The sequence below is a fragment of the Chrysemys picta genome, chromosome 2, assembly GCF_011386835.1.
Source record: "Chrysemys picta bellii isolate R12L10 chromosome 2, ASM1138683v2, whole genome shotgun sequence".
Taxonomy (NCBI): Eukaryota; Metazoa; Chordata; order Testudines; family Emydidae; genus Chrysemys; species Chrysemys picta.
In genome coordinates, this window is record NC_088792.1 from 14,521,574 (window position 1) to 14,545,410 (window position 23,837).

At 47.8% G+C, this 23,837-nt stretch overlaps 1 protein-coding gene across 4 annotated transcripts in view; it reads left to right on the plus strand.

Annotated features, from left to right (window-relative positions):
- The first annotated feature begins 11,236 nt into the window (after positions 1 to 11,236).
- LOC101943853 (cryptochrome DASH-like) overlaps positions 11,237 to 23,837 on the plus strand; it is a 30,623-nt gene continuing 18,022 nt past the window's right edge. The window contains exons 1-7 of one of the 4 annotated variants that reach the window (XM_042859625.2): positions 11,237 to 11,379; positions 13,339 to 13,511; positions 15,349 to 15,442; positions 17,395 to 17,525; positions 18,788 to 18,936; positions 20,038 to 20,126; positions 21,625 to 21,698. In XM_042859625.2, coding sequence (XP_042715559.2) covers positions 11,299 to 11,379; positions 13,339 to 13,511; positions 15,349 to 15,442; positions 17,395 to 17,525; positions 18,788 to 18,936; positions 20,038 to 20,126; positions 21,625 to 21,698 — 791 coding nt within the window. In that variant the 5' untranslated portion in view covers positions 11,237 to 11,298. Of the gene's footprint in view, positions 11,397 to 11,431; positions 11,674 to 12,040; positions 12,187 to 13,338; positions 13,512 to 15,348; positions 15,443 to 17,394; positions 17,526 to 18,787; positions 18,937 to 20,037; positions 20,127 to 21,624; positions 21,699 to 23,837 lie in introns of those variants that run through there. The other 3 variants (XM_065582690.1, XM_005297138.4, XM_005297137.4) reach the window with 3 other exon arrangements.

Below are 23,837 nucleotides of genomic sequence, written 5' to 3' on the forward strand. Positions count from 1 at the left end.
GGCTGAAGCTGAAGCTGAACCTGAGTAAGATGGAGGTGATGCTGTTGGGCAGAGGAAAGCACTTTGAAGAGCTTACAGCCACAGTGCGGTCTCTGGTGGTTGAAGATACACACCCACAGCTGGCCACTTCAGTCCCTACTGTAGGCATACTCTTGGATTCCTCGCTAAGCTCTCACATAGCCGCGCATCTCTGAGTTACGCTGTCTACCATCTTCTCTTGCCCAGGGAACACTTTCCCATCCTGGCTGATGAAGACGTGACCTCAGTTATTCGTGCTTTTGTCACCTCTTGGCTGAACTACCACAGTGTGATATACCTGGGCAGGAAAGCTACAGGGGGGAGGGATAGCTCAGTGGTTTGAGCATTGGCCTGCTAAACCCAGGGTTGTGAGTTCAATCCTTAAGGGGGGGGCCACTTTGGGGATCTGGGGCAAAATCAGTACTTGGTCCTGCTAGTGAAGGCAGGGGGCTGGACTCGATGACCTTTCAAGGTCCCTTCCAGCTCTAGGAGATAGGATATCTCCATTATCAAGATCAAGATCAAGTAGTTCAGAATGTTGCAGTGCATCTCCTCAACACCACAGACTATTGCCAACACATCAGACCTGTGCTCCATGCGCTATACTGGTTTTCCATAGAATTTCCAATCCAGTTAAAGGTCTCAGCCCTTATCTTCAAGGCATTCCATGGCCTGGGCCCAGGAAACCTAAAAAACCATCTAAAGCTCAGGGCCAGAGACTGTGGCCGACAGCTTTGCCCCTCTGGCATCGTGGAACTCTCAATCGTAGGAGTAAAGCTCATCTGTGTGGCAGGCAGAATCTTCTCCACGGGCGATCTGAGGCTGTGGAACGAATTCCCCTGGGAACTAAGTGTGACGTTGCACTCCATATGATTTTATGAAAATATGCTAATGAGTGTACATATAATGTAACTGGAATATGCTTCATGCAAAAGGTCTCTTGTAAGGTATCATTACAAAGCTTATAATCTACTGAGTGTGGTCATCCTATTTGTATAAATGTATCATTCTTGTATCTGAAACTAGAAATATGAAATATAACTCTGAGGTCCTATTGTAATTATGCAAAGTGTGGGCCATTAATGGTGGTTTGGAATCTTGATGGCTCCCATCAACTACGACAACTGACTGTAGATGACTCTGTTTACTTACAAGCCTTCCTGTGAGTCAGGCTGGGAAGAATGAAGGTTTGGGGGTCTCACAGGACATGTGACCATGCCACCTGATACTGGAATCCATCTTAAACCTGGGGCTTTTCCATTTAGAAGGAGGGGTGGGGACCCAAAGAGACAAAAGATTCCAGCCTTGTGCCAAAGCTATATAAGGGGGTGGAACAGAACAAAGGGGGCTGCAGTCATGAGAAATCCCCTAGCTACCACCTGAGCTGGAACAAGGGCTGTACCAGGGGAAAGGATTGGGCCCAGACTAGAAAGGAGTCTAGTCTGTCAAAGAAGCTTATTGGAACATCTCTGAGGGTGAGATTTCATCTGTAATCACTTTCTTAGTGTATTAGGCTTAGACTTGTGCGTTTTATTTTATTTTGCTTGGTAATTCACTTTGTTCTGTCTGTCATTACTTGGAACCACTTAAATCCTACTTTTTGTATTTAATAAAAATCACTTTTTACTTATTAATTAATCCAGAGTATGTATTAATACCCGGGGGGGGGGGGGCAAACAGCTGTGCATCTCTCTCTATCAGTGTTATAGAGGGCAAACAATTTATGAGTTTACCCTGTATAATCTTTATACAGGGTAAAACAGATTTATTTGGGGTTTGGACCCCATTGGGAGCTGGGTATCTGAGTGCTGGAGACAGGAGCACTTCTTAAGCTGTTTTCAGTTAAGCCTGCAGCTTGTGGGGGGACATGGTTCAGACTTGGATCTGTGTTTTCAGATCTGTGTCTGGCTCAAACAAGGCAAGGTACTGAAGTCCCAAGCTGGCAGGGAAAACGGGCTCAGAGGTAGTCTAGGCATATCAGATGGCAGTCCCAAAGGGGTTTCTGTGACCCAACCCGTCACACTAAGGACCCACACAAACCACACCATCTTCCACTGTGAGCGCACGGCACATTTATTTGACCTGCCTTCTCCAACATAAACACATAGCAACAGGTATAGGTATATTTGATGTGGTGTTCACCCCACCCCAGCCGTGAAGGGGATAAGGTGCCTCAGAAGAGGCCAATTAACCTTATAGGCTGCATCTGGGGGAGAGTCAGGCCTGATTGATAAGTAGTAGTTGAAGATGAAGGGCGGCTAAGCAGCAGAAGGCTGGGTTTGTAGAAAGCCAAGAAGTCGAGAGAAGAAGGGGGCTGCAGGGAAAAAGACTGCAGTCACTCTGGGCACAGAGAGGTGGGTAGGAGAAAACCCAGAGGGGAGCAAAAGCCCTGGGATCCTAGCCCTTCAGGAAAGTTTTACACAGAGGAGTTGCAGAGGAGAAAGCCTGTGGAAGGCAGAGTAGGAAGAAGCTCAGGGAAAGAGCAGCAAGGGTTGAGACTGTGTAGACCTTGGCTGCTGATTGTCGGGTCCCTGGCATGGAACCTAGAGAAGTGGGCAGGCCCAGGTTCCCCTACCAGCCACTGGGAAGTGGCACAGGACTGGTGAAGGTGGCATCCAGTCAGTTGGTCTGGCACGACATAGATACTCCAGGAGGGGAAACTATAAGCCCTCTGGCCAGGTGATCAGAGTCATGTAGAGAGAGCACCCTGAATCCTGGAGAGTGAGAAGGGCCACAGGGCGAGTGAGTGATTGAAGGGGGCGCTAGACCAGATGGGAGTTGATCCCCAGACCCAGCCACAAGGGAGCGCCCCAGCAGTGAGTGAACCCTGTCACAATGTATTAAAAAACCCAACAACTACACCCTACCAAAAACAAGACACTCCACTGCATACGCTTCTCCCTCTGGGAAGATGAGAGAATAAACACGTGACAGATGTGTAGTCTTGTTGCTTAATTCACCACTGGAAAGCGCTCAGATGCTATAGCGATGAATGCAGTATAAAACCTGTATAATAGAATAGAGATTAAGGGATTTGCCCCAGGTCATGCAGGAAGCATGGAGCTGGAGAGACAAAGACCTTCTGGTTCCCCATCCTGTGTCTGTGACCATAAGCCCATGCTTCTTTCTCTGACTTTGAAAAACTGTAGAATTTAAACTTTCCATTTTAAGAGTGGGGCAAATCTTCAAAGGGTGTAAGTCAATGTCGCTTCATTGGAACTATATTGAACCACACCACTTGAAGATCTGGCCTCTGGTTTTTACCTCCGATTCACTTAACCAAAATGAAACCACTCCAGCTGCAATTTCACCTACATGATCTTATGCCAGGATAGAATTTTGCCAGCATTACTGGGGATAACAAATTTTGTATTGCTATGCTATCCAGTGGCTGATGTACGTTTCACACATCATCTGCAAGGAGCTCATCTGGGGCCTGATCCCATCCCATGCTGATGGAAGTCAATAGGACAACTCCTATACTGAAGTTGAGCACAGGCGTAAGTGCTTTATTGGATCAGGGACAAAGTGCTGAGCGCCTTGGAGGATCAGAAAGTGTAATCTCTCTTAGAAGCGCTCAACAAGGAGGAGACAACAGAAGATACTGTAGCTGAATTATCATTTACCATCCTCCTCCTCCTCATTATTCATTGTAGTGCCTAGAGAACCCTTATCAGGGATCAGAGCCCTACCGTATACAGTTAACTAAAAGATGCCCCCTCCTGAAGAATTTGTCATTTAAGTAGATATACTTAAGGTACAAACATTTAATAGCGAGGGTAATTAACCATTGGGACAATTTACTTTGTGATGTGGAGGATTTTTTATCCCTTGCAGACATTAAAGCTTTCTAAAATAAATGCTCTAGCTCAACGACAAGCTATGGGCTTGATGCAGGAATCACTAGGTGAAGTTCTCTGGCCTGAGCTCATGCAGGACAGACTAGTTGATGACAATGGATTATTCTGGCCTTAAAATCTGACTTGAGGAATAAGACAAGTGGGTACAATAACAGAAGGGATGCACCCGGCAAGAGTGAGGAGAGCATAAATAATGTAATAAGCAGAGGTATCAGCACGCTTGTTTATTTTCTTTGCAAAATGAATTATTCCTTATTAATAAGCTTCAAGTTCTTGTTTGTCTAAGTCCTGGTTCCCCCTGCTGCCTGGAGAGAGTATCTCTGAATTCACATCACATGGAACAGATGCTGAGAATTTGCCAATCTGATCTTTGTGTCCCCAGACTAGAATTCAAGTAGTTTTGGGTTGTACGGCCTGATCCTCCCCATCCCAAACGTCCCTGTGACAATTACGGTAATTTCTTGCAATATCCTGGACAAACCTTACTGAATTAAGTTTAATACCTTTGAGGTCCATTGTATTAAAAATACATTTGCTTATGTGTTATTGTAGAATTGTATGTAACCTCTCTAGGAGATGCAACTAATGCCATCTCCGAGAAGTATTGGGAACTTCAAAGAACTTTTTGGGACTCGAGGGGGAGACACCCCTGGTGGGCAGGGCCAAACTCGCCCCGCCCCCTTTCCCAGAAGTATCAGGGTGGAACAGGAAGTATAAAGGGAGGGCCCTGTAGTTTAGTTGGGCCTGGACCAGGGAAGGGGGCAGATGTCTCTTCTAGGGAGCTGAGTCCTGTGCTGGACTCAGGACCAGTAGCTCAGCACCCCATTAATGGAGGAGGCTGAAGGCTTCGAAAAGGTATTGGAGGGAACGCTACCTGACTGTGCGGCAGTGAGACAGAACACAAGCTTGACAGAGTTGGGTGGGAAGTAGCCCAAGGGAACCAGACTTTGGTCCAAATGTGCTGCCGGGAAGTGAGGCAGCATGTTTGTGTATCCCCGCTGACCCAGTGGCAGCACCACCCACCATTATCAAGGCCCTGGACTGGGACTCAGTGGAATAGGGTGGGCCCTGGTCCCCATACTCTCTGCTGCCAGCCCCACCCATACACACACACCCCTGGGGCTGGCTACCTACCCATACAGACGGTTAGTTGTCTGCCCCAGCCAGGAGGCTCTGGGCCATAGACTGCTTGTCGCTCAGCCTGGCCAGAAGGGTTAGACCCAGACTATTGGTGACAGCCGTAGTGAGGCGGAATGACCTTCTGAGTGGGAGAGACCACTACAGGAACAATACGTGTGAAGTGGGTTTCTTAGAAAATACTTTGGGTGAGGGGAATGTAAATGACTCACCCCCCTTTTCTGAAGTTTCACTTTGAGCAGAAAGTCACGGTCTGTGATTACCTATCCTATGTCTCTTCAAAGGCCCAAAGGGATAAATGAGTGAGTCTCAGAGTCATGGGTGTCCTTGTTTTGAGCTGAACTGGTGACCACAGGAAAACCCCTGGGTGGGGGCGGTTAAAAAGTAAATCACCAACCAGAGTCCTTGTTGGAGTGAGGGAGTGATTTCTGGCAAGCTTATTAGCACCTATGTAGGTTCTTTTACTGTTTTCAATACGTTTTCTCTGTAATGCTTTTACTCTGAATAAATGTGCTTGCACTGAAAAATCTGTGTGGGCAATTCTCTGAAGATAAAGCGAGCAAGCTTGCTTAGACAGTCTTCTTTGCTAGTGAAGTCACAGTATAATCAGGGGGCTATGCAGCCTGGAAATTCTCCCTTCTGACTGGGGTGAGATGCCCGTCTCCTCCCAAGAGACAATGGCTGGGGACCCAGAAGCCTAGAGTGAATGGCCTTGCTGAATCATAGAGCAGGAAGACAGGTGCGAATGTCCTGAACACATTTCATAGGTTTTAAGGTCAGAAGGGACCATTATGATCATCTAGCCTGCTCTCCTCTATACACAGGCCATAGCATTTTACCCTGGGATTCCCACATTAAAACTGTATCTTGTAGTCGAGTCAGAGTGTACCTTTTGGAAAGATATCCAATTTTGATTTAAAGACTTCAGGTGATCAAGCATCCACCATGCAGCAGCAACTGCTGGTCAAAGTGAGAAGGCTTTGCTTGTTAAAGGGAGAATGGAAAACTGGCATCCTTTTTGGAGCAGAGAGGCAGGTGTCAGCAGAACAAAATACCTTTTGTTCTTATGGTCCGCATCTGCCAGAACGGAAAATCCAGGCATGAAAAACACTGCAGTCCAAGGATCACAATGCCAGTTCTTTTGCTTTCTATATTTGGCACAACCTGCTTTTCACCCCCACACTCCATGCACACACCTATGATGTGCTCGTTTACAGAGCATGGTTTCATAATAACCCATATGAGCATAGGCTGGGGAGGGGAATTACATAGAGAGCCAAAGGAGAGCAAACGACCACATACATAAAAAAAGAACCTAACCAAATACAAACTGTTATAGCCAGGAAACAAACAAGGGAGCCTATTAATAGTGTCTAATGCCTTAGAAAATTCTGGTTTGCATATGAAGTGGTATTTGGCTATGTCACAGGGTAGGTACACCCCATCATGGGGTGTCAGATTGTGGGGATTAGCCAAATGGGTATTTAATGGTCCAAGTGGCCTGGGTCTATGTAGCAGCCCTGCAACTCAGGGCAGTACAGCCCAATGGCCAGAATCAGTAAGGCTGTCTTTCTGCAGCCAAGTTGATCCCTCCAGGCATCAACCCACCCTTCTCCCACCAGGTCCCAACCCAGAGAACTACCTACTTCTATGATCAGTCCCAGTCATCCATTACTACAGTCCCATTCCCTGAGCTGCTTCCTACCCTTCCTTCCAATGCCAGTAGTCTCAGCCTCCACTGTCTCTCCACCAGCAGTTGTCTGAGGGTCCACTCGAGTCTTAACCCAGCTGACTTCTGTATTCTGGCACTCCAGCAGGCACCCGCAACACAAATTTACTCCCATAAGTGACCAGCCCAGACTGAGGTGAGCTACTCCCTTTTATACTCTGGTTCCAGTTGGCGCATGCCCAGCAGGGGTGAGGGGGGCGTGGCTTACTCGGCCCACAGCATTCGGTTAACCACTGTCTAACTGGTGTGGGATAGGTACACCCCATCACAGGCTATTAAAAATGCATCTGATTTTAAAAGTGAGCTGTAAAGGAAATAAAGCAGATGCTCTAATGGATGGGGCACTGCAATAGGACACCAAGGGTCTGGGTTCTATTCCTGGCTCTTCCATTGACCTGGGGCAAGTCAGTTTCCACCCTTTGTCTATCTTGTCTCTTTAGATTATAAACACCTCAGTGCAGGGATTGTCTCTTATTATGTGTAGGTACAGTGGTTAAAATAGGCCCTCTAGGCACTACTGTAATATAAATAGTAATATAATAAAATTTGCATTCTTTTATTTCTTTATGGAGTGTACAATTAGCCTAGATTTTTTTCCTCCTGGCTTTTCTTTAACCCTAGACATATCAAGTCTTGTCTTGTTTATTTTTGCTGGAGTTCTCTTTAGAAGATTCAAGGAATAGGTCTGAAGCTTTCTCAGCCCATAACTGAAGGAAAAGAGGGTACAATATTTAATTGCAGAGCACATTTTTTCTTTGTCAGGCATCTTTAAGTGTCATTTTAGCACAGTGACAGAAACAGACTGACATCTTTCTGTGAATCAGCTGTCCTCTCAGCACAGGTGAACCCATATGTCCTTTGTTTTGAGCAATTTGCTTAAAAGGATATTTATCAGACTGGTAATCCATCACCACTGGGGACTGAACCCTGAATCTTCAGCACCAAAGATACAGAAGAGCTCCCTGAGCTCTGGCAGTAGCCAGTGACAGATGCTTCATAGGGAATGAACAGAACAGGGCAATTATGAGTGATCCAACCCCAGTTGTCCAGTCCCAGCTTTTTGGCAGTTGGAGACCTGGGGACACCAGGAGCATGGGACTGCGTCTCTGATCATCTTGGCTAATAGACATTGATGGACCTATCTTCCATGAACTTATTTAATTCTTTTTTGAACCCAGTTATTCTTTTGGCCTTCATGACATCCTATGGCAATGAGTTCCACAGGTTGACTGTGCATTGAGTGAAGAAGTACTTCTTTTTGTTTGCTTTAAACCTGCTGCCTATTAATTTCATTGCGTGACCCCTGGTTCTTATGTTATCTTCATCATCATTATGTTTCCATTACACCTCTGGCATTTAGGGCAGGGATGAAACTCCTCCACTCCTGTCTGTTTCTAGCAAGTCTTTCAATGGTTCCCCAGCTGTGCCCCAGGTTTTTCAGGTTGGCTTCCACAGCTCTTCATCATGTTGTTTTGGGGCAGCCTTGTTTTCGCTTGTCTTCAGGTGTCCATCTTATTGCCACTCTGGTGACGTAAAGGAGTAAATAACACTTCCCTATTCATTTCCTCTGTACCATTAATGATTTTATAGACCTCTATCATATCCCCCCTTAGTTGTCTCTTTTCCAAGCTGAACAGGCTGTCTTTTTAAATTTCTCCTTGTAAGGAAGGTGTTCCATACTCCTGAACATTCTTGTTGCCTTGCTCTGTACCTTTCCTGATTCTAATATATCTTTGAGATGGGGCAACCATAACTACATGCAGTATTCTAGGTGTGGGCGTACCATGGAGTTATATAGTGGCATTAGGATATGTTCTGTCTTCTCATCTATGCCTTTCCTGATGGTTCCTAACATTGTTAGCTTTTTTGACTGCCGCTGCACATTGAATGGATGTTTTTGGAGAACTACCCACAATGACTCCAGGATCTCTTTCTTGAGTGGTAACAGCAAATTTAGACCTTATCATTTTGTATGTCTAATTTGGATTATATTTTCCAATGTGCATTACTTTGCATTTATCAACATTGAATTTCAACTGCCATTTTGTTACCCAGTTTTGTGAGATCCCTTTGTAACCCTTCACGGTCAGTTTTTGACTTAACTATTGTGTAATTTTGTATCATCAGCAAATTTTGCCACTTCACTGTTTACCTCTTTTTCCAGATCATTTATGAATACGTTGAACAGCACAGATCGCAACACCCTACTATTTACCTCTCTCCATTGTGAAAACTGACCATTTATTCCTACCCTTTATTTCCTGACTTTTAACCAGTTCCTGATCCAGGAGAGGAACTTCCCTCTTATCCCGTGACTGCTTACTTTGCATAAGCCACTAGGTGGTGTCATGATCACAAGTATTGGCCTTCCCTTGACTATTACATTTGCAACCCAAACATTGCAGCACTGAGAACTGGACTATAAACAAAAGTGAAACCAATTTCATTTATTGTCATTATCCAAACTGAGGGAAATATAAACAGAGTCTAAACAGTGACTTGTAAACTGGATTTTTAAAACCCCTTCACTTCTAATTACCTACGGTGCTATTAGTAACATAGGGAGAGACATGCACTTGTCCACAATATACGATTCTTTAGCTGACAGTGTTGCTTTAAATGGGTGAATTTATAAAACTAGCTATCAGCTCTGCCTTTCTTTTCTCCAGTGTGAGCTGTGGGAGATGAATCAGTGTGGTTCGTATATAGGGATATAATATGGCAATGCAGGGAAAAGAAGGAAACCAGGGAATTATGAGTCACATGGAAAATCAGTATCATTTCCTTGTGCCAGCCACTGCAAAGAGCTTTTTAAGGATCTTGAGGATCTGGAAGAGTTGGTGCTCAATATGGAAACAAAACAAGGACTCCCTGCTCGATGCAAGTTGGGTGTCACAACAGCCAAGCGTTTCTCTGGAGCATTCAGGAATCAGGATCTGGCTCTATTGGAAAAACTGAATCAATGGAACGTTCCAAACTTCAGGACTAAGGCCAGACGCCCAGGTGAACTGCTGCAATTCACTTTCTGGATGCCGCATCCCAGTCCCCCTCCCGGTCTATTATCCTAACCCTGGGCGCCAGTAGAGTTCCCCTGGGGGTGGAATTTGGCTGAACACCCAGTGAGGTAGGTAAGGAATGTTGCACAAATCCTTTTGTTACTAAGTATAAATGTTGAATGCAAAATGGGTCTCGAGGACAATTCTGTGAGTAATCTGGACTCTGAGTAAGGGATGTGTCACCGTTGAACTACAGAAGCAATGGGATGAGGCAAGCCTATGACTCCAATCACAGTTATTAGTGATAGGAATAAAAGACGCTATTGATGCTCGGTAGCGACCAGTCGCTTTTAATAAGCGTTAATAACGATTTGGTGAGTTCCCTAGGAAGTTGGCCTATACACCAATGGGTTCTGCTTTACAGGGCAAATCTTTATCGAGGCTCCCCAGCCTGAACCAATATGACCCTGTGCATGCAAAGGCCGGACTTGGGGAATCCATGCCATTGTTATGCACCTCTGGGTGGGGTGGAACAAAGCAGAGAGCTAGGAGTGAGGTGGGAGGTGCAGGAGCCAGGATCTATTACTGCTATGTGGATCCACTGCTCTCCATAAGGGAGCAGGAGATACCAGAGCCGCTCCACAGCCTCTCTGTGGCCTGCTTCCTCCCACTCCTCCTCTTGGGTTTGCGCCCACCCAGGGCTAAAGGGCCGCGCCGAGGACGGTGATCTGCTCCATCACAGAGGTACCCAAACTTTGCCCACTGAAAACTTGCCAGGAACCTGCTGAAAGCACTCCCTTATATGCGCACCACGGAGGAGATTTCAGCCATTCTGTTCTGAGCTGTGGAGACAAGGTCTATAGGGAGACTGCCTGGATGATGAGAAAAAGGGTCTCCTTCCCCGGTATCTCCTCCAGATAGCACCATATCTTCTCTTTCTGGTCCCATGAATACACTAGTGAGCTTACATCAGCACAGCTGTACCGATGCAACTTTGAAATTGCTCGTGTAGCCACTCTTTGCCAACAGGAGAGAGTTCTCCCGTTGACATAATTAAACCACTTCCAACAAGCAGCGGTAGCTATGTTGGCGGGAGAGCGTCTCCCGCCGACATAGCGCTGTCCACACCAGCACTTCTGTCGGTGTGACTGATGTCGCTCAGAGGGGTGTTTTTTCACACACCGAGCGACACCAGTTATACCGACAGAAGTACCAGTTTAGACATAGCTTGGGTCTATTTTCCAGGCTGTCAACATAGACAGAGAATGCTTTGGTGTATGTTACTTTTACTGCCCTGTGCACCTTGCTGCCGCGTATCTATCGATCTCTGAAGGTTTCATACCGCTGCCCAAGGTCAATAGCAGGAGCAAATCCCATAGTAGACTTCATGGCATTTCTGGCGCTTCTGTTTCAGGGGAAAATCTCTGCTTGGGAGATTTGAGTTGATTGATTTGTTTACATTTCAGATAACCCAATCATCATTAGACTAGGGCCACCCTGCGGCGCTGCTATGTGGACCTTGTGTTGTGGGGGACGGGGTAGTTGTTTGTAGGCCAGAATGGGAAAACCTGGGGGGCAGCTGCATTTAGGCACTGAGAGATCACGGCGGCTGGAAATCAGGCGTGACTGCCGGAAGCAGGTGGGAAAATGCCGCCCGTAAGCGCAAACTGAGCCCCGGGCGGAGCGACCCAGGGCGGCTGAGCCCTGCCCCGCGGCCCCTCGTTTGTCGCCCTGCCCTGTCTCCGTAGCGGGGCCGGGGCACGCCCGGCAGGGGCTGGCCTTGGCACGGCGCCTGGCCAGGGCTGCGGAGCGGCTCCTCCTCCGAGCCGGGCAGCCGCGGGCCGGGCGTGGGGCGGCCGGCAGCATGGCGGGGGCCGCGCCGAGGACGGTGATCTGCCTGCTGCGCAGTGACCTGCGCTACCACGACAGCGAGGTGGGGGCAGGCGGCGCCGCCGGCCGGGCTGGGGGCGATGGGCGCGGCCGCGGCTGCAGCCCGCGGGGCACCGGGCTGGGCCACCCTCTCCCCGGGCGCTGAGCCCCCCCGGCCCGCCCGGGAGCCCGGCCGGCCGGCCCGGGGGCGCGTTGCAGCTGTTTTCCGTGCTGCCCGCACGTGGCTTTATGTAACCCGGGCGCCTCTGAGCTCCGCCCCCGCGGGCCGCTGCTGAGAGCCGGGGTTTGGGGCGCCGATCCCGGGGCCGGAGCGGGCTGGGGGACCCTAGCCTGCTGCTGAGGCCACACGGGCAGGGCCGGCGGGAGGGTTCGGAGTGGGGGAAGCGAGGGGGCTGGCGGGGGGTAGCAGGGCCTGTTGGGTGGGGGAGAGGGGCTCTCTGATGTCCCCGCTGACAGTAGGAATGATCCGTGCATAATAATAATCTGCATTGCCCCAGGAAATCCAGGGGTTATGATAGCTGGGATGGTTCTTTGGCGATCTCACGTCTTGCGCCAGGTATTTGTTATAGCACCGGCCATCCAAGCACATTGCAAACGTCCCCCCTGGGAGGCAGGCAGGGGTGGGAGCTATCGGGATCTTTGGAGGTGAAAGGCAGAGCTCTGAGCGACACATAGCAATGCTACCAATGCTACCAGTTTTAGGAGCCCAAGTGTCAATGCAGTGTCTTGTGTGACTAGAGGGGAATTTACGGAGGCCAATGGCAATTGCCCAGGTTGGAATTTGACCAGCACTCTGGAGATACCACCACCCCTATTACAAATATTGCCATGGGGGCTTTCATGCCCTGTACCCTGACCCTTATTCTGGACGCTGTCCACACATTTTAGCCTGTTAAATTAGGGCCACGTTTTAACCTCTCCGCCTGCCAGCAGAGGGTCTGAGAGTCCGGCAGATCCCAGCCTAGGGCAAGAGTGGGGATGGCATGGGAGAGTGCCCCTGTCACTGCCTCATTGTCCCCAGACCCCGTGGTAACTGCAATGAAGGGTTCCAGCTCTGTGCATGGGAAGGGGGAGGCTGGAGAGGGCAGCCGTAAAACAGCAGCATTCCCCAGTTAGCCTTGAGGCCCTTCTGTGGGGATCAAGTATCAGAGGGGGAGCTGTGTTAGTCTGGATCTGTAAAAAGCGACAAAGAGTCCTGTGGCACCTTATAGACTAACAGACGTATTGGAGCATAAGCTTTCGTGGGTGAATACCCAGAAGTGGGTATTCACCCACGAAAGCTTATGCTCCTGTTAGTCTATAAGGTGCCACAGGACTCTTTGTCGCTTCTGTGGGGATGTGATTACTGACTCAGTTGGCATGGACGTATCTACCTTTCACCTCCGTGCTGTGTAAGCCCCTTTGAGGAAATATCTAATTTTTATAGCTGGCACCTAGATACCAAGGTGATAGACACATTGGGGCTCTGATCTTGGTCTCTTTTAAGTCAATGGGAGTTTTGCCTACAAAGTCTGTGCAGGATCAGGCCCTAGAAGAGAGGGAGAGACCCTGTAATATAATAAACCTACAGTACAATATCCAGTTGCATGTCTTCCTTTTTCATTACGAGGCTGAATAAAGACAAATTGAAATGGTGCTATTAATTGCTGTACAGAAAGAGAACACATGGAGTATTGACGTCTTTAACTGCTCCTCTCTGTACTTCCAGGTACTACGCTGGGCTCAGAATAACGCAGACTATGTCATTCCTCTCTACTGCTTTGATCCAAGACAATACCTAAGAACCTATTACTATGGTTTCCCAAAGACTGGGCCTCATCGACTCAAATTTTTACTGGAAAGCGTGAAGGATCTAAGACAAACACTCAAGAAAAAAGGAAGGTACAGGGGGGATTTGTCATAAACACGAGTGTTTTATTTTTTAACCCACTTTATTCTTCCACCTCCTCTTCCTTAAAACTTGTCTGTCCTATGGAGCAAGCAATGCTAGTGACAACCATGTTTGACCACCTGTTGCTAGTACCATAAAAACACAGGAATTCCCATGCTAGCCCAATAGCCTGTCTCTGGCAACAGCCAGCACCAGATGTTTCAGAAGATTATGCAAGAAACCCCATGGTCAGCAGTTATGGGATATCTATCTAAAGTTCTTGTACGGCCTCCATTACCATAATATCTGAGCACCTCACATTATATAAAGTATTTATTCTCACAATACCCTTGTGTAGTAGGGAAGTACTTTTATCCCCATTTTGTAGATGGAAACTGAGGCATAGATTGGCTAAGTAACAGGAAAGCTGTGGTAGAGGAGGGAGTTGCACACTGGTCTCCCTAGTGTCAAGCCAGTGCTCTAACCATTGGACCATCCTTCCTATCCCTAGGGAGTTTCATCTCGTGGTTGGCTTGAGCCCTTGATGTGTGAAAGATGTTTTCCCAGACCAACATGGGCCATGGCTTTCTGTATAGCCCATAGCTCGGTGTTATACCACTGATAACACAGTCCTCAGGAAAATCTTCTTGTCCATGCTGGTCAGGGAAAGTTATTAGGATCTAAAATCTTCCAAGCACCTTTTTCTTAATTTTATTATTATCACAGCAAGATAATGTTAGCCCTTGGGTAGCAGAATATGCAGCAGTTGGCTTGCCCCTCTCCTGAGGGGGTGCAGTGGTGACAGGTTGTGGATCACAACACCAGAAGAATTCCTTTAGGTCTGCAATACACTATGGTCCGTGAAAGGGATTATGCTAGTTTAGGAGGACCAATTAGAATCCCTAACAAAGGTAATGAACTGGCCAGTATGTGTATGTGCCACTGGCCTGTACAGGAGAGAATCAGAATTGCTCAAACACGTGTGATGCCTTGTGACTGACTCACAAAGGCCACATATAAGACCTAACATCTCTGCAGATAAGAGATTCTTCTTTAGCTCAAATGGCAAAGACCTCTGGTTTTTAAGAACATTCAGACCTATGCTCCATCTGTTAATATTTGGCATGTCCTTTCAATGCCATAGTATTAACAGACCAGATCGTAACTCTCCCTCACCTTAGATCACTGCATAGTGGTGCCTCCCCATGCATACATCTCTCAAGTCCATGTTGAGAATGTAGAGGCAAACAACCATTTCCACGGCATGTCTCCCTACGGCCCCCACCAAAACCCAGCCAAGCCTTTTCTTGAAGCAGTGTTTTTGCATAGTCTAAGCATTAAGTTTAAATTGGATCGCTTGATGATTGCTTGTTCTGTTCATTCCCTCTGAAGCACCTGGCATTGGCCACTGTCGGAAGACAGGATACTGGGCTAGATGGACCTTTGTCAGACCCAGTATAGCAATTCTTAAGTTCTTATGTCCTGACAGTGTCACTTTAACTATGATCCCACACAGTCTGCATTCAACAGGTCATAAAGAGTGAGGTCCATGTGCAGATGAAAGTGGGGGAAAGGAGAAGAAAGGACAAGAAAGGCAATAATAAATATTGTCTCTCTTTTTATGCTCCTGCCTCTCTCTGGCTGTATCCAACTGGTGTCTCTTGTCTCATACTTACACTGCAAGCTCTTTGGGGCAGGACCGTCTTTTTGTTCTGTGTTTGTACAGAGCCTAGCACAGTGGGCTCCTGGTCCATGACTGGAGCTCCTAGGCGCCACGGTCATACAAATAATTAATAATAATAAATAATGGCATCAAGCCTAATTCATTCCAATTTTGTGTGTCCGCAGTAATTTGGTGGTAAGGAAAGGGAATCCAGAAGATGTGGTTCATGATCTTATTACGCAGCTGGGCTCCGTGACTGCCGTGGCTTTCCATGAAGAGGTAAAGGAAAGGTTTGAACTATGTTGGCTCAACATAAAATTGGCAAGCCCTTTCAGTGCAAGGCAGTATTGGACTTGCCTGGCCTGTGAATTCAGTGTCAGAGATGTTCTCTGCTGCTGTCATGTCATTAACCCTTCGGAAGCTGGCTAATTCCCAGGGAGGTCTTAAGTCCAAGTGGCTGATAGGAATCAATTGTGGGTGACCTATAGGGGATACAGGATACAGGGTGCTGGTTGTAAGTGGCCACTCTGAGGCACTGGGATGATTTAGTTGGGGATTGGTCCTGCTTTGACCAGGGGGTTGGACTAGATGATCTCCTGAGGTCCCTTCCAACCCTGATATTCTATGATTCTAAAGCAGTTTCTGGATGCTGGTGGACAGAGCTGGGCTGAGACTCAAGGGTGGAGCAATATTCTCCCTCCAACTGGAAACTGCTGTGTGCCCCTCAAACTGCAGAAATGATGTGCACACGCTGCCGTACCCTGGCTCCTTGCCCAAACTGGGAGCCAGCAGCAGGCAGGCAGGGTGCAGCGGGAGCAAGGAGGCCCCAGCAAAGCTGTGTATAGGGAAATGGAGGCAGTGAGGGCACCCCTGCATTCAGACGGAGAACGGTGAGGAAGCAAAAGAGGAGAGACTTGTCTTGATGGTGGGACGTCATTCCGTTGGCAGAAGTGGAGCTCACCAGTTTCTGCGCAGCAGTTCTGGAGGAGAAGCTCAACGGGAGAATAAGGAATTGACTGTTCTGATGTAGCAGCTGCCTGGGCAAGGAGGGAGCAGCAGGGTATTTTCCTGCTGTCAGAGAAGTAGAAGTGTCATGATGATGAACTGGCTGGCGCGGAGGGGCCACCACTGCCCTCTTCCGGTTGGAATCAGAACTGCCCAATTATGTGTCAGAGGCCAGAACAGGGCTGAGGAGGGAGCCAGATGTATGGTTTGGGGCAGTGATGGGGGCTGTGTCAGCTTATCCTCAGTGAGCTGATTGTTAGTGGCTATTGGAAACTTGCAAAGTCCCTAGCCACCAATCTGAATCACAGCCACAGCCAGGGTTGCCAACTCTCCAGGACTGACCTGGAGTCTCCTGGAATCGGCATCGATCTCCCGCAGCAATCCGGGAGATTTTATTAGGATATTTGAAGGAAATGACACTATGTCATGCTGGGGGAAAAAATCTCCCGGAATAGTTTCAGTCAGAGTTGGCAACCCTAGCCACAGTCCTTGGGAAAGCCAGAATTTCATGCCTTTGCCTTGATCTGGATTTAAAAATCCATTAATCCACCCAGCACAAGCAGCTTAACCCGAGTTTAAGGTCTGTCACAGCTGTGCCCTCCCTACTTACCCCATCTTGTCACATCGACTCCTGGCTCCACCAGCGGCGCCTGACTTGACCATCCATCCTGCAACTCTCTCTGGGCATGATGCACAGCCCACTGCGTGAGTGGAAAGATTCCCCTGCATATCAGTGGGCCATGGACCCAGTCCTTTATGCCTTCTGCCACATTGCCCTCTGCCCGTGAATTGCCCTCCTTGAGCTGTTCCTCTTCTCCTTCAAATTCCTTCCTAACAGCCAACTTTGCTATGATGCCTACAAGAAATTGGCCAACTAAGAGCTTGTTCCAAGGCCTGTGGACTCCCATTGGCTACCCTGGGTGCGGGATCAGGCTGTAATAGTGGACAGGACGAGGGGCAGCTGGGTACAGCTGATGTGTGTTGATCTAATAAATGGAACCCAGGATATACTGTCTATAGGAATTGTTGCCATTTTGGTTGTGCTCATCTCTTAATGGGAGGGGTGCAAGGGATTGAGACCAAAGCCAAATCTGGCAAAGGGGAGGACATAGGAGCGGGGGTCAGTGTGCGTGAGGTACCCCAGACGCGCTCAGCTGCGTGTCCAGCTGCACGTTGGGTGCACAGACAGAAGAGCGTCCCACTGCTTTTGTCCCCGTTGGTGCTAGGCGACGAAGGAGGAGCTGGACGTGGAGAAGGCGCTGCAACGGGTGTGCGTTCAGCACGGGGTGAAGATCCAAACCTTCTGGGCATCCACTCTCTATCACCGGGACGACCTGCCGTTCAGACACATTTCCAGGTAGGCTGGTCTCCGCCTTCACTCTGTGCCTGGGGATGCTGCCCATTCTCCCCTCCGCCACTGCGTTCCCTGCAAGTTCAGGGGGCAGATCCATTGTCATCGCTCTCTTGGCTTTAATGGAGTTATGACAACAGCTGAGGCTTTGCCCCAGGGGCCTCTTGGCTCATCTGCACCAGTGTTGGGGTGGGGGGGCTGTTTAGCTCACCTGCACCACATAGGAGGGAAGGGGCGGGGCCTGTTGGCCCACCTGTGCCAGTGGAGAGGGGCAGGGCGTGTTGGCCCACCTGCACCAGTGGAGAGGGGCGGGGCATGTTGGCCCACCTGCACCACAGGAGAGAGTCAGGGAGGGGCCTGTTGGCCCCTCTGTACCAGGAGGGGAGGAGCCTGTTAACCTATGCGCACCAGTGATGGGGGGGAGGGGGCATTTACTTGTTTATTGTTTTCACCTCCCCCCAAGGCACAGTTTGGTCCTGTTGCTTCTTTGTTTGTCCCATGTTGCCCTAGTGGGTTACTGCAGTGCCTGCAGGGCAGGGCTGAGCCGTTGCTCACAGCTTGGTCATGAGGCAGTGGGGCGAGTGCAGTGGCTAGATAGGAGCAGCCTGACTTTGCATTGGCAGTGCTGGCCCTGGCGTCTTTCAGATCTGCTCTCTGAGCCCCGCACTGAGGGTTTCTTCCCTCCCACACTCCTGTGCTAAGGAACTGGGGAAATCCAGATCATTTCATCCGCCCCCCATTTTACTACATCTGCCAGAGGTATCCCCCAGAGCTGCTTTTCTGGTGACAGAGTTTGGCCCTCAGCCCATATGGGGCTTCCTTAACGTACATTAGGGACTGCGGGATAACTACCTTTCCTCCTGTCTGGAAGAAACCAGTTTCTCCCTTGGTTTGGTTGCAGACTTGATAGCATAATATCAGTTAGTATCCATAATTCCTCATACAGTGTTTGTACATTCAATTCACAATGATATTAATGACCAGTGTATCAGCTTTCATTTGATACCTCACACAGCATTCTATATAGATAAATACTATGACAACAATGCGTTTGGTGTAGTGAGTTTGTCAGGCCTGACTGGAGTTGCTGACAAAACATTGGACCCTTTACAAGTCAGCATTAAAGGGTTCCTAAGGTCACACGCTCACAGTTAAAATATTCACCCTGCCCCTTCAAAGACTTACTGCGCTGTGGTAGCGTATTGCTGTGTGGGGAAAGCCATGAGGGCCTGTTCCCTGGGCAGTCCTAACAGCTGTAATCCACGCAGGTTGCCTGATGTCTATACCCAGTTCCGAAAAGCAGTGGAGGCTCAGGCCAAAGTCCGTCCCACTGTACAGATGCCAGATCAGCTAAAGCCTCTGGCCCCAGGGGTAGAAGACGGATGCATCCCCGTGCCTGAGGAGTTTGGACAGAAGGGTAGGAAAATGTTGCCCCAAAACAATTCAGCTGCTGCTGCTCCCATTGAATTCAGGTGGAGTTGAGGGTGCTCGACAACTCTGCAAATCAGATCCCAAGGTGTTGCATGGGGGACACCCAAAAATGGAAGCATCCCAAACTCGTGACCGCTCTTGAAAATGTGGGCTACATGTAGCTCTGCCTCTGTCTACTTATTTTTAAAAGGGAATAATTATAAAGAGTTTTGAAGCTAAATTTACTAACTTTATTAGTAATAGTATTAGTATTATTGTGGACTTAGGAACCCGAGGCAAGAACCAGGACCCCATTCTGCAAGGCACTGTACAAACACAGAACAAATAGATGGTCCCTACTCGAAGGAATTTACAATCTAAGTAATTGGAAAAATCTTTAAATGGTTTGGCTACTTAGGCATTAATGTACAGATTTGCCCAACAATTTAAAACAGTCAACCAAAAATGAAATACTTTTGAAATTAACTTCAGTTTTGAAAGGAACGATCTTAGCTTTCACTTATACACACATGAAGCAACATACAGGAAAGTGGAGCAGAATGCGTGTTGGCTGAGAGCAGAGAATAGCCCCACCTAACATCATTACTGAGAATGGCTGTGCCATAAACTAGAGAACGTGCACATTAATCCCTGGAAAGCTGTGTATGATGCGCTGCTGGGAATGGAACTCAGCCTCCCAGTGGTAAGTGCTTGGAGACCCCTGGACGGCAGGATAGAAGGACAAAGCGCTGTCACCTCTGCCAGCATCTCGGAATGTGTGTAGTGACATCCTCCCGCTGGATGGGCCATGAGTGAGCATTGAACGTGGGACTTGCATGTTCTAAAAGCATGTCTCTGCCGCCTGGAGTAGAGCACCTTCCAAGGCTAGGAGACTCGGAGCCCTCATTTGTGGCCCGGTCGCTTAAAGGGGTTACATAGAGGAGAGTTCTCATTCACTTGTTACAGAGACCAATGTTTCCATATTGACTCAGCAAGACTCAAGCCTATAGCCCTGAAGGCAACTTTCCCTTGGCTTTTGAGCTCCCTATCTTTGAGCTGCCTCCAGTGTCTCGTTTTCATGCTAACAAGCTGGTGCTTTCCACTGCAGATCCCCTGACTGATCCGCGAACAGCCTTCCCCTGCTGCGGAGGAGAGACCCAGGCCTTAATGAGGCTGCAGCATTATTTCTGGGACACGGTAAGTGTGTGCATTTTCTTGCCAGTGTCCCCCCCACCTCCTCCTGTCACAAGGACACTCTAGCGGGGCAGGCAGCAGTTTCAACTCCCACTAGGATTTCCTTACCGCCTGTGGAGCACTCTTCCTCCCTAGACCTCAAAAGGCTCTGCAAAGGAGGTCAGCATCATCATCTCCGTGATGATGAGGAAACTGAAGCACAGAGATGCAGAGTGACTTGTCTGAAGTCACCCAGCAGGTCAGAGCCAAGAAGAGACTAGTGCCCTATCCACTAGGCCTCACTGCCTAGATTTAGACTAAGGCCCTGTGTACTCCATGACATCAGTGCAACATGATTTTCTTGTGTCGTGTATTGTGCACCAGGCCCCAGCACAGATTAGTTGATAAAGCAGAATATGTTTATCTAACCCGCTGCTGAGTGTGGGTTAGATGTCCCCCTCTGTGCCCAATCCACAGAGATATGGGTCTGTTACAGCTCTCGTCTTGAGAACCTAGGTCTTTAGCTCAAGCTGGAGGGGTTTGTGCTTTCACCTCAGCAGGGCCCTGGGGTTGGTCAGGATGGCGGCTGTCATGTCTCTGAGCCAAATAATGGGCAAACCTGTTCATTTTTCCTTGTGCAGGTCGGAGAAGATTAGCTCCATCTCAGTCTTTTTCACACTCGTATAATGATGGTGGTGCTACTTATTATGGATCAACCCTTAGGTGTCCGCCTTACTCAGGCTGGGTTCCCGGTTGGTGTAGAGCTGTCACAGCTGACCCTTGTACCCCCTCAGCCTCCAGCACAGAGACATGTCAGGTCGGGAGAAGTGGCTGGAGTGTGATGCACTCTGGCTTTGTGTAGCTGGTGGTACTGGTACTCCCTTGGGTACTGTTAGCTCAGTACAAGTTAGAGCAGCCCATAGGCTGCTGTAACATGCACCAGAACTGGGGACCAGACAAAAAATCAGAATGCCTAGCACCCTCTTTTATCCCCACTTTGATGATGTGGAACCAGAGAATCTGGCCCTAGAAGTGCAAATCTGGGTGGCATGGGTGTAGTGAAGATCAGAATGTGACCCGTTACCTGCAGCCATGGGGCAGTCAAAAATCAAAAGAAATTCCTTCCAATCTGATCCTCAAATCCAAACGATCAAGGGGCCAGGCCATCAGCTATCGCAGCAACTGGCTTTTGGAAATTAGTCCTTGATTCAGATTCGTTGATTGATCACTCCCAGTAGGGATCAGTGAGACCATATTACCATTGTGCTTGTAAAAGTCTACTACAAAGTAAAGCAGGAAGCAGAATTTATTACACATAAACTAGGAGCTGTAATAAAAACTACTGGGGCCATTAAATATTGTGCCTTGGAGGAAATAATTTGACAGCAGAATAATGCTGCTAGACAGTCACTAGAGGGAGCACTGCCCTGCACAAATATCTGTCTCAAACATCCAGGAAAGTGTAACTTGCAGGCTGCCTATGTAAGGTTTTTAATTTTTTTCTTTTTTATTGCTTGGATAGAACCTGGTGGCATCTTACAAGGAGACTCGAAATGGACTGATAGGAATAGATTATTCAACCAAGTTTGCACCATGGTAAATATTCTTCCTTGATTTCATTTGGCTGTTGAAACATCAAGTTCGGTTAGCATAGATCTGTGGCTGTGTCTGAGATGCCCTTGAAGGCAGCTGTAAAATGCCTTTATCCCCTGTCCCCGATCCTATGGCTGGTTCAGTGTCCCAGGGCAAAGCGGAATAGCCTCAGGGCTGCTCCACAGTAGGCCAATTGCTGACAGCCCGCAAGGGACTGTTGTTACAGCAGGGACTTGCTGAGGAATGGAAATGCCGGGGCAGTGCCCGCTGCACTGAAAGCTGGGATCAAGCATGGAAGCCAAGCAGAGGCCATCTTCAGCTGGCCAGATCTGCTGGGTTTATGGCCACCCTGCACTGCAGAAGTGGTGTAAAACAACCAGAGGACATTAGAGTATCTGATCTGTGTTTTTTTTTTTAAAAGACATGAAACTTTTTTTATGTAGGGACCATAAGCCTGATCCTGGGAGGTACTGAGTTAGCTTCAGGTTTACACTGCGTAACAGAGCCAAATTTGTCCTAATGTTTACGGGGCCTTGAGGGGGGCGTGTTAAGTATTTGATCAATTAGCAAAGAGTCAGGTACAGGATCACTCCGTATTAAAGTCTCCCATTTCCCTGACTGAACGGCAATCAAAGCATTTTTTTCCTAGGAACATTCTTGTGTTTTATTAAAATCTAGAGAGGCAAGGTGGGTGAGGTAATGGTTTTCATTGGACCAGCTTCTGTTGGTGAAAGAAACAAGATTTCAAGCTGACCCTCTCTAATATCTTAGGACCAAACCAGCTACAACCGCACTGCACATAACAATGGAAGCTATTAAAATCTGGTATTTCTCCTTTTCAAATTGGGATCTATATTCCATCTGTGAAGACTGGTGCCACCTAGTGGCACTTTCATGGGCCACTGCTTTGTAACATTAAATTAGGCTTGAATAAAGACTGGGAGTGGATGGGTCATTACACAAAGTAAAAGCTATTTCCCCATGCTAATTTTTTCCCCTACTGTTACTCACACCTTCTTATCAACTGTTGGAAATGGGCCATCCTGATTATCACTACAAACGGTTTTTTTTCTCCTGTTGATAATAGACCACCTTAATTGACTAGTCTCGTTATAGTTGGTATGGCAACACTCATTTTTTCATGTTCTCTGTGTGTATATATATCTTCCTACTGTATTTTCCACTGCATGCATCCGATGAAGTGGGTTTTAGCCCACGAAAGCTTATGCCCAAATAAATTTGTTAGTCTCTAAGGTGCCACAGGGACTCCTGGTTCTTTTTACTTTGTAACAGGATGTTGTTCGCATGAATTCTTATTTATTTTTGGTAGCGTCCGCAATGAGCTAAGCGCTTTCCAAACGGAATAAGGATGGTCCATGTGCTGAGGTGCTCACACTGTACTATATGCTCCAGAGCAACCTCAGTCACCTCTCTGTGTACGTAAGAGCCGTGGGATGGCGTTGGGAGGATAAAATTATAATGGTCAAATAGAATTCCAGCCAGTCACATTTTCCTGCAGCTACCAATTGACTTCGCAGATAGAAATATTGAGCTGGTCAAAAACTTGGGAAAACTTTTTGGAAAATTTCTCCATATTTTTTCAAAATTCATCAACTTGTTAAACATTTCCAGTAGCTCCACTGACTGCCCAGTCAAGATGCATTCAAATAAAATTCATATACAATCAAGGTAAAAGCACTTCTCAAATCCCTGTCATTTTCACCGTTGTGTCCAGAATCAGCGTGGCCATATAAGTACCATAGATAGACTTGTATTCAAAGGAGGGTTTTCCAATGGCTAGAACTGAGGACTGGGAATTTGACGTTCTGGGTTCCATTTCTGGTTTTGTCACTGACTCACTAGTTAAATCACTAAACCACTGATTAATTTGGGCAAGTCACCCAGGGCAAAATTTTCAAACTTACCTGTCTAAAGTACCATTTAGGTACTCGATGACTCCCATCACTGTGGAATCATAGAGATGAATGAGTTTCTCCCTGTGAAGGAGGGATTATCACGCCCACTGTGAAGCTGAGTCAAAGAGAGATTGCATGACTTGACCAAGGTCATTCAGGGAATCAGTGGCAGAAATGGGAACTGAACAAAGGTGTCCTGAGTTCTAGTCCAGCATCTTAACCACAA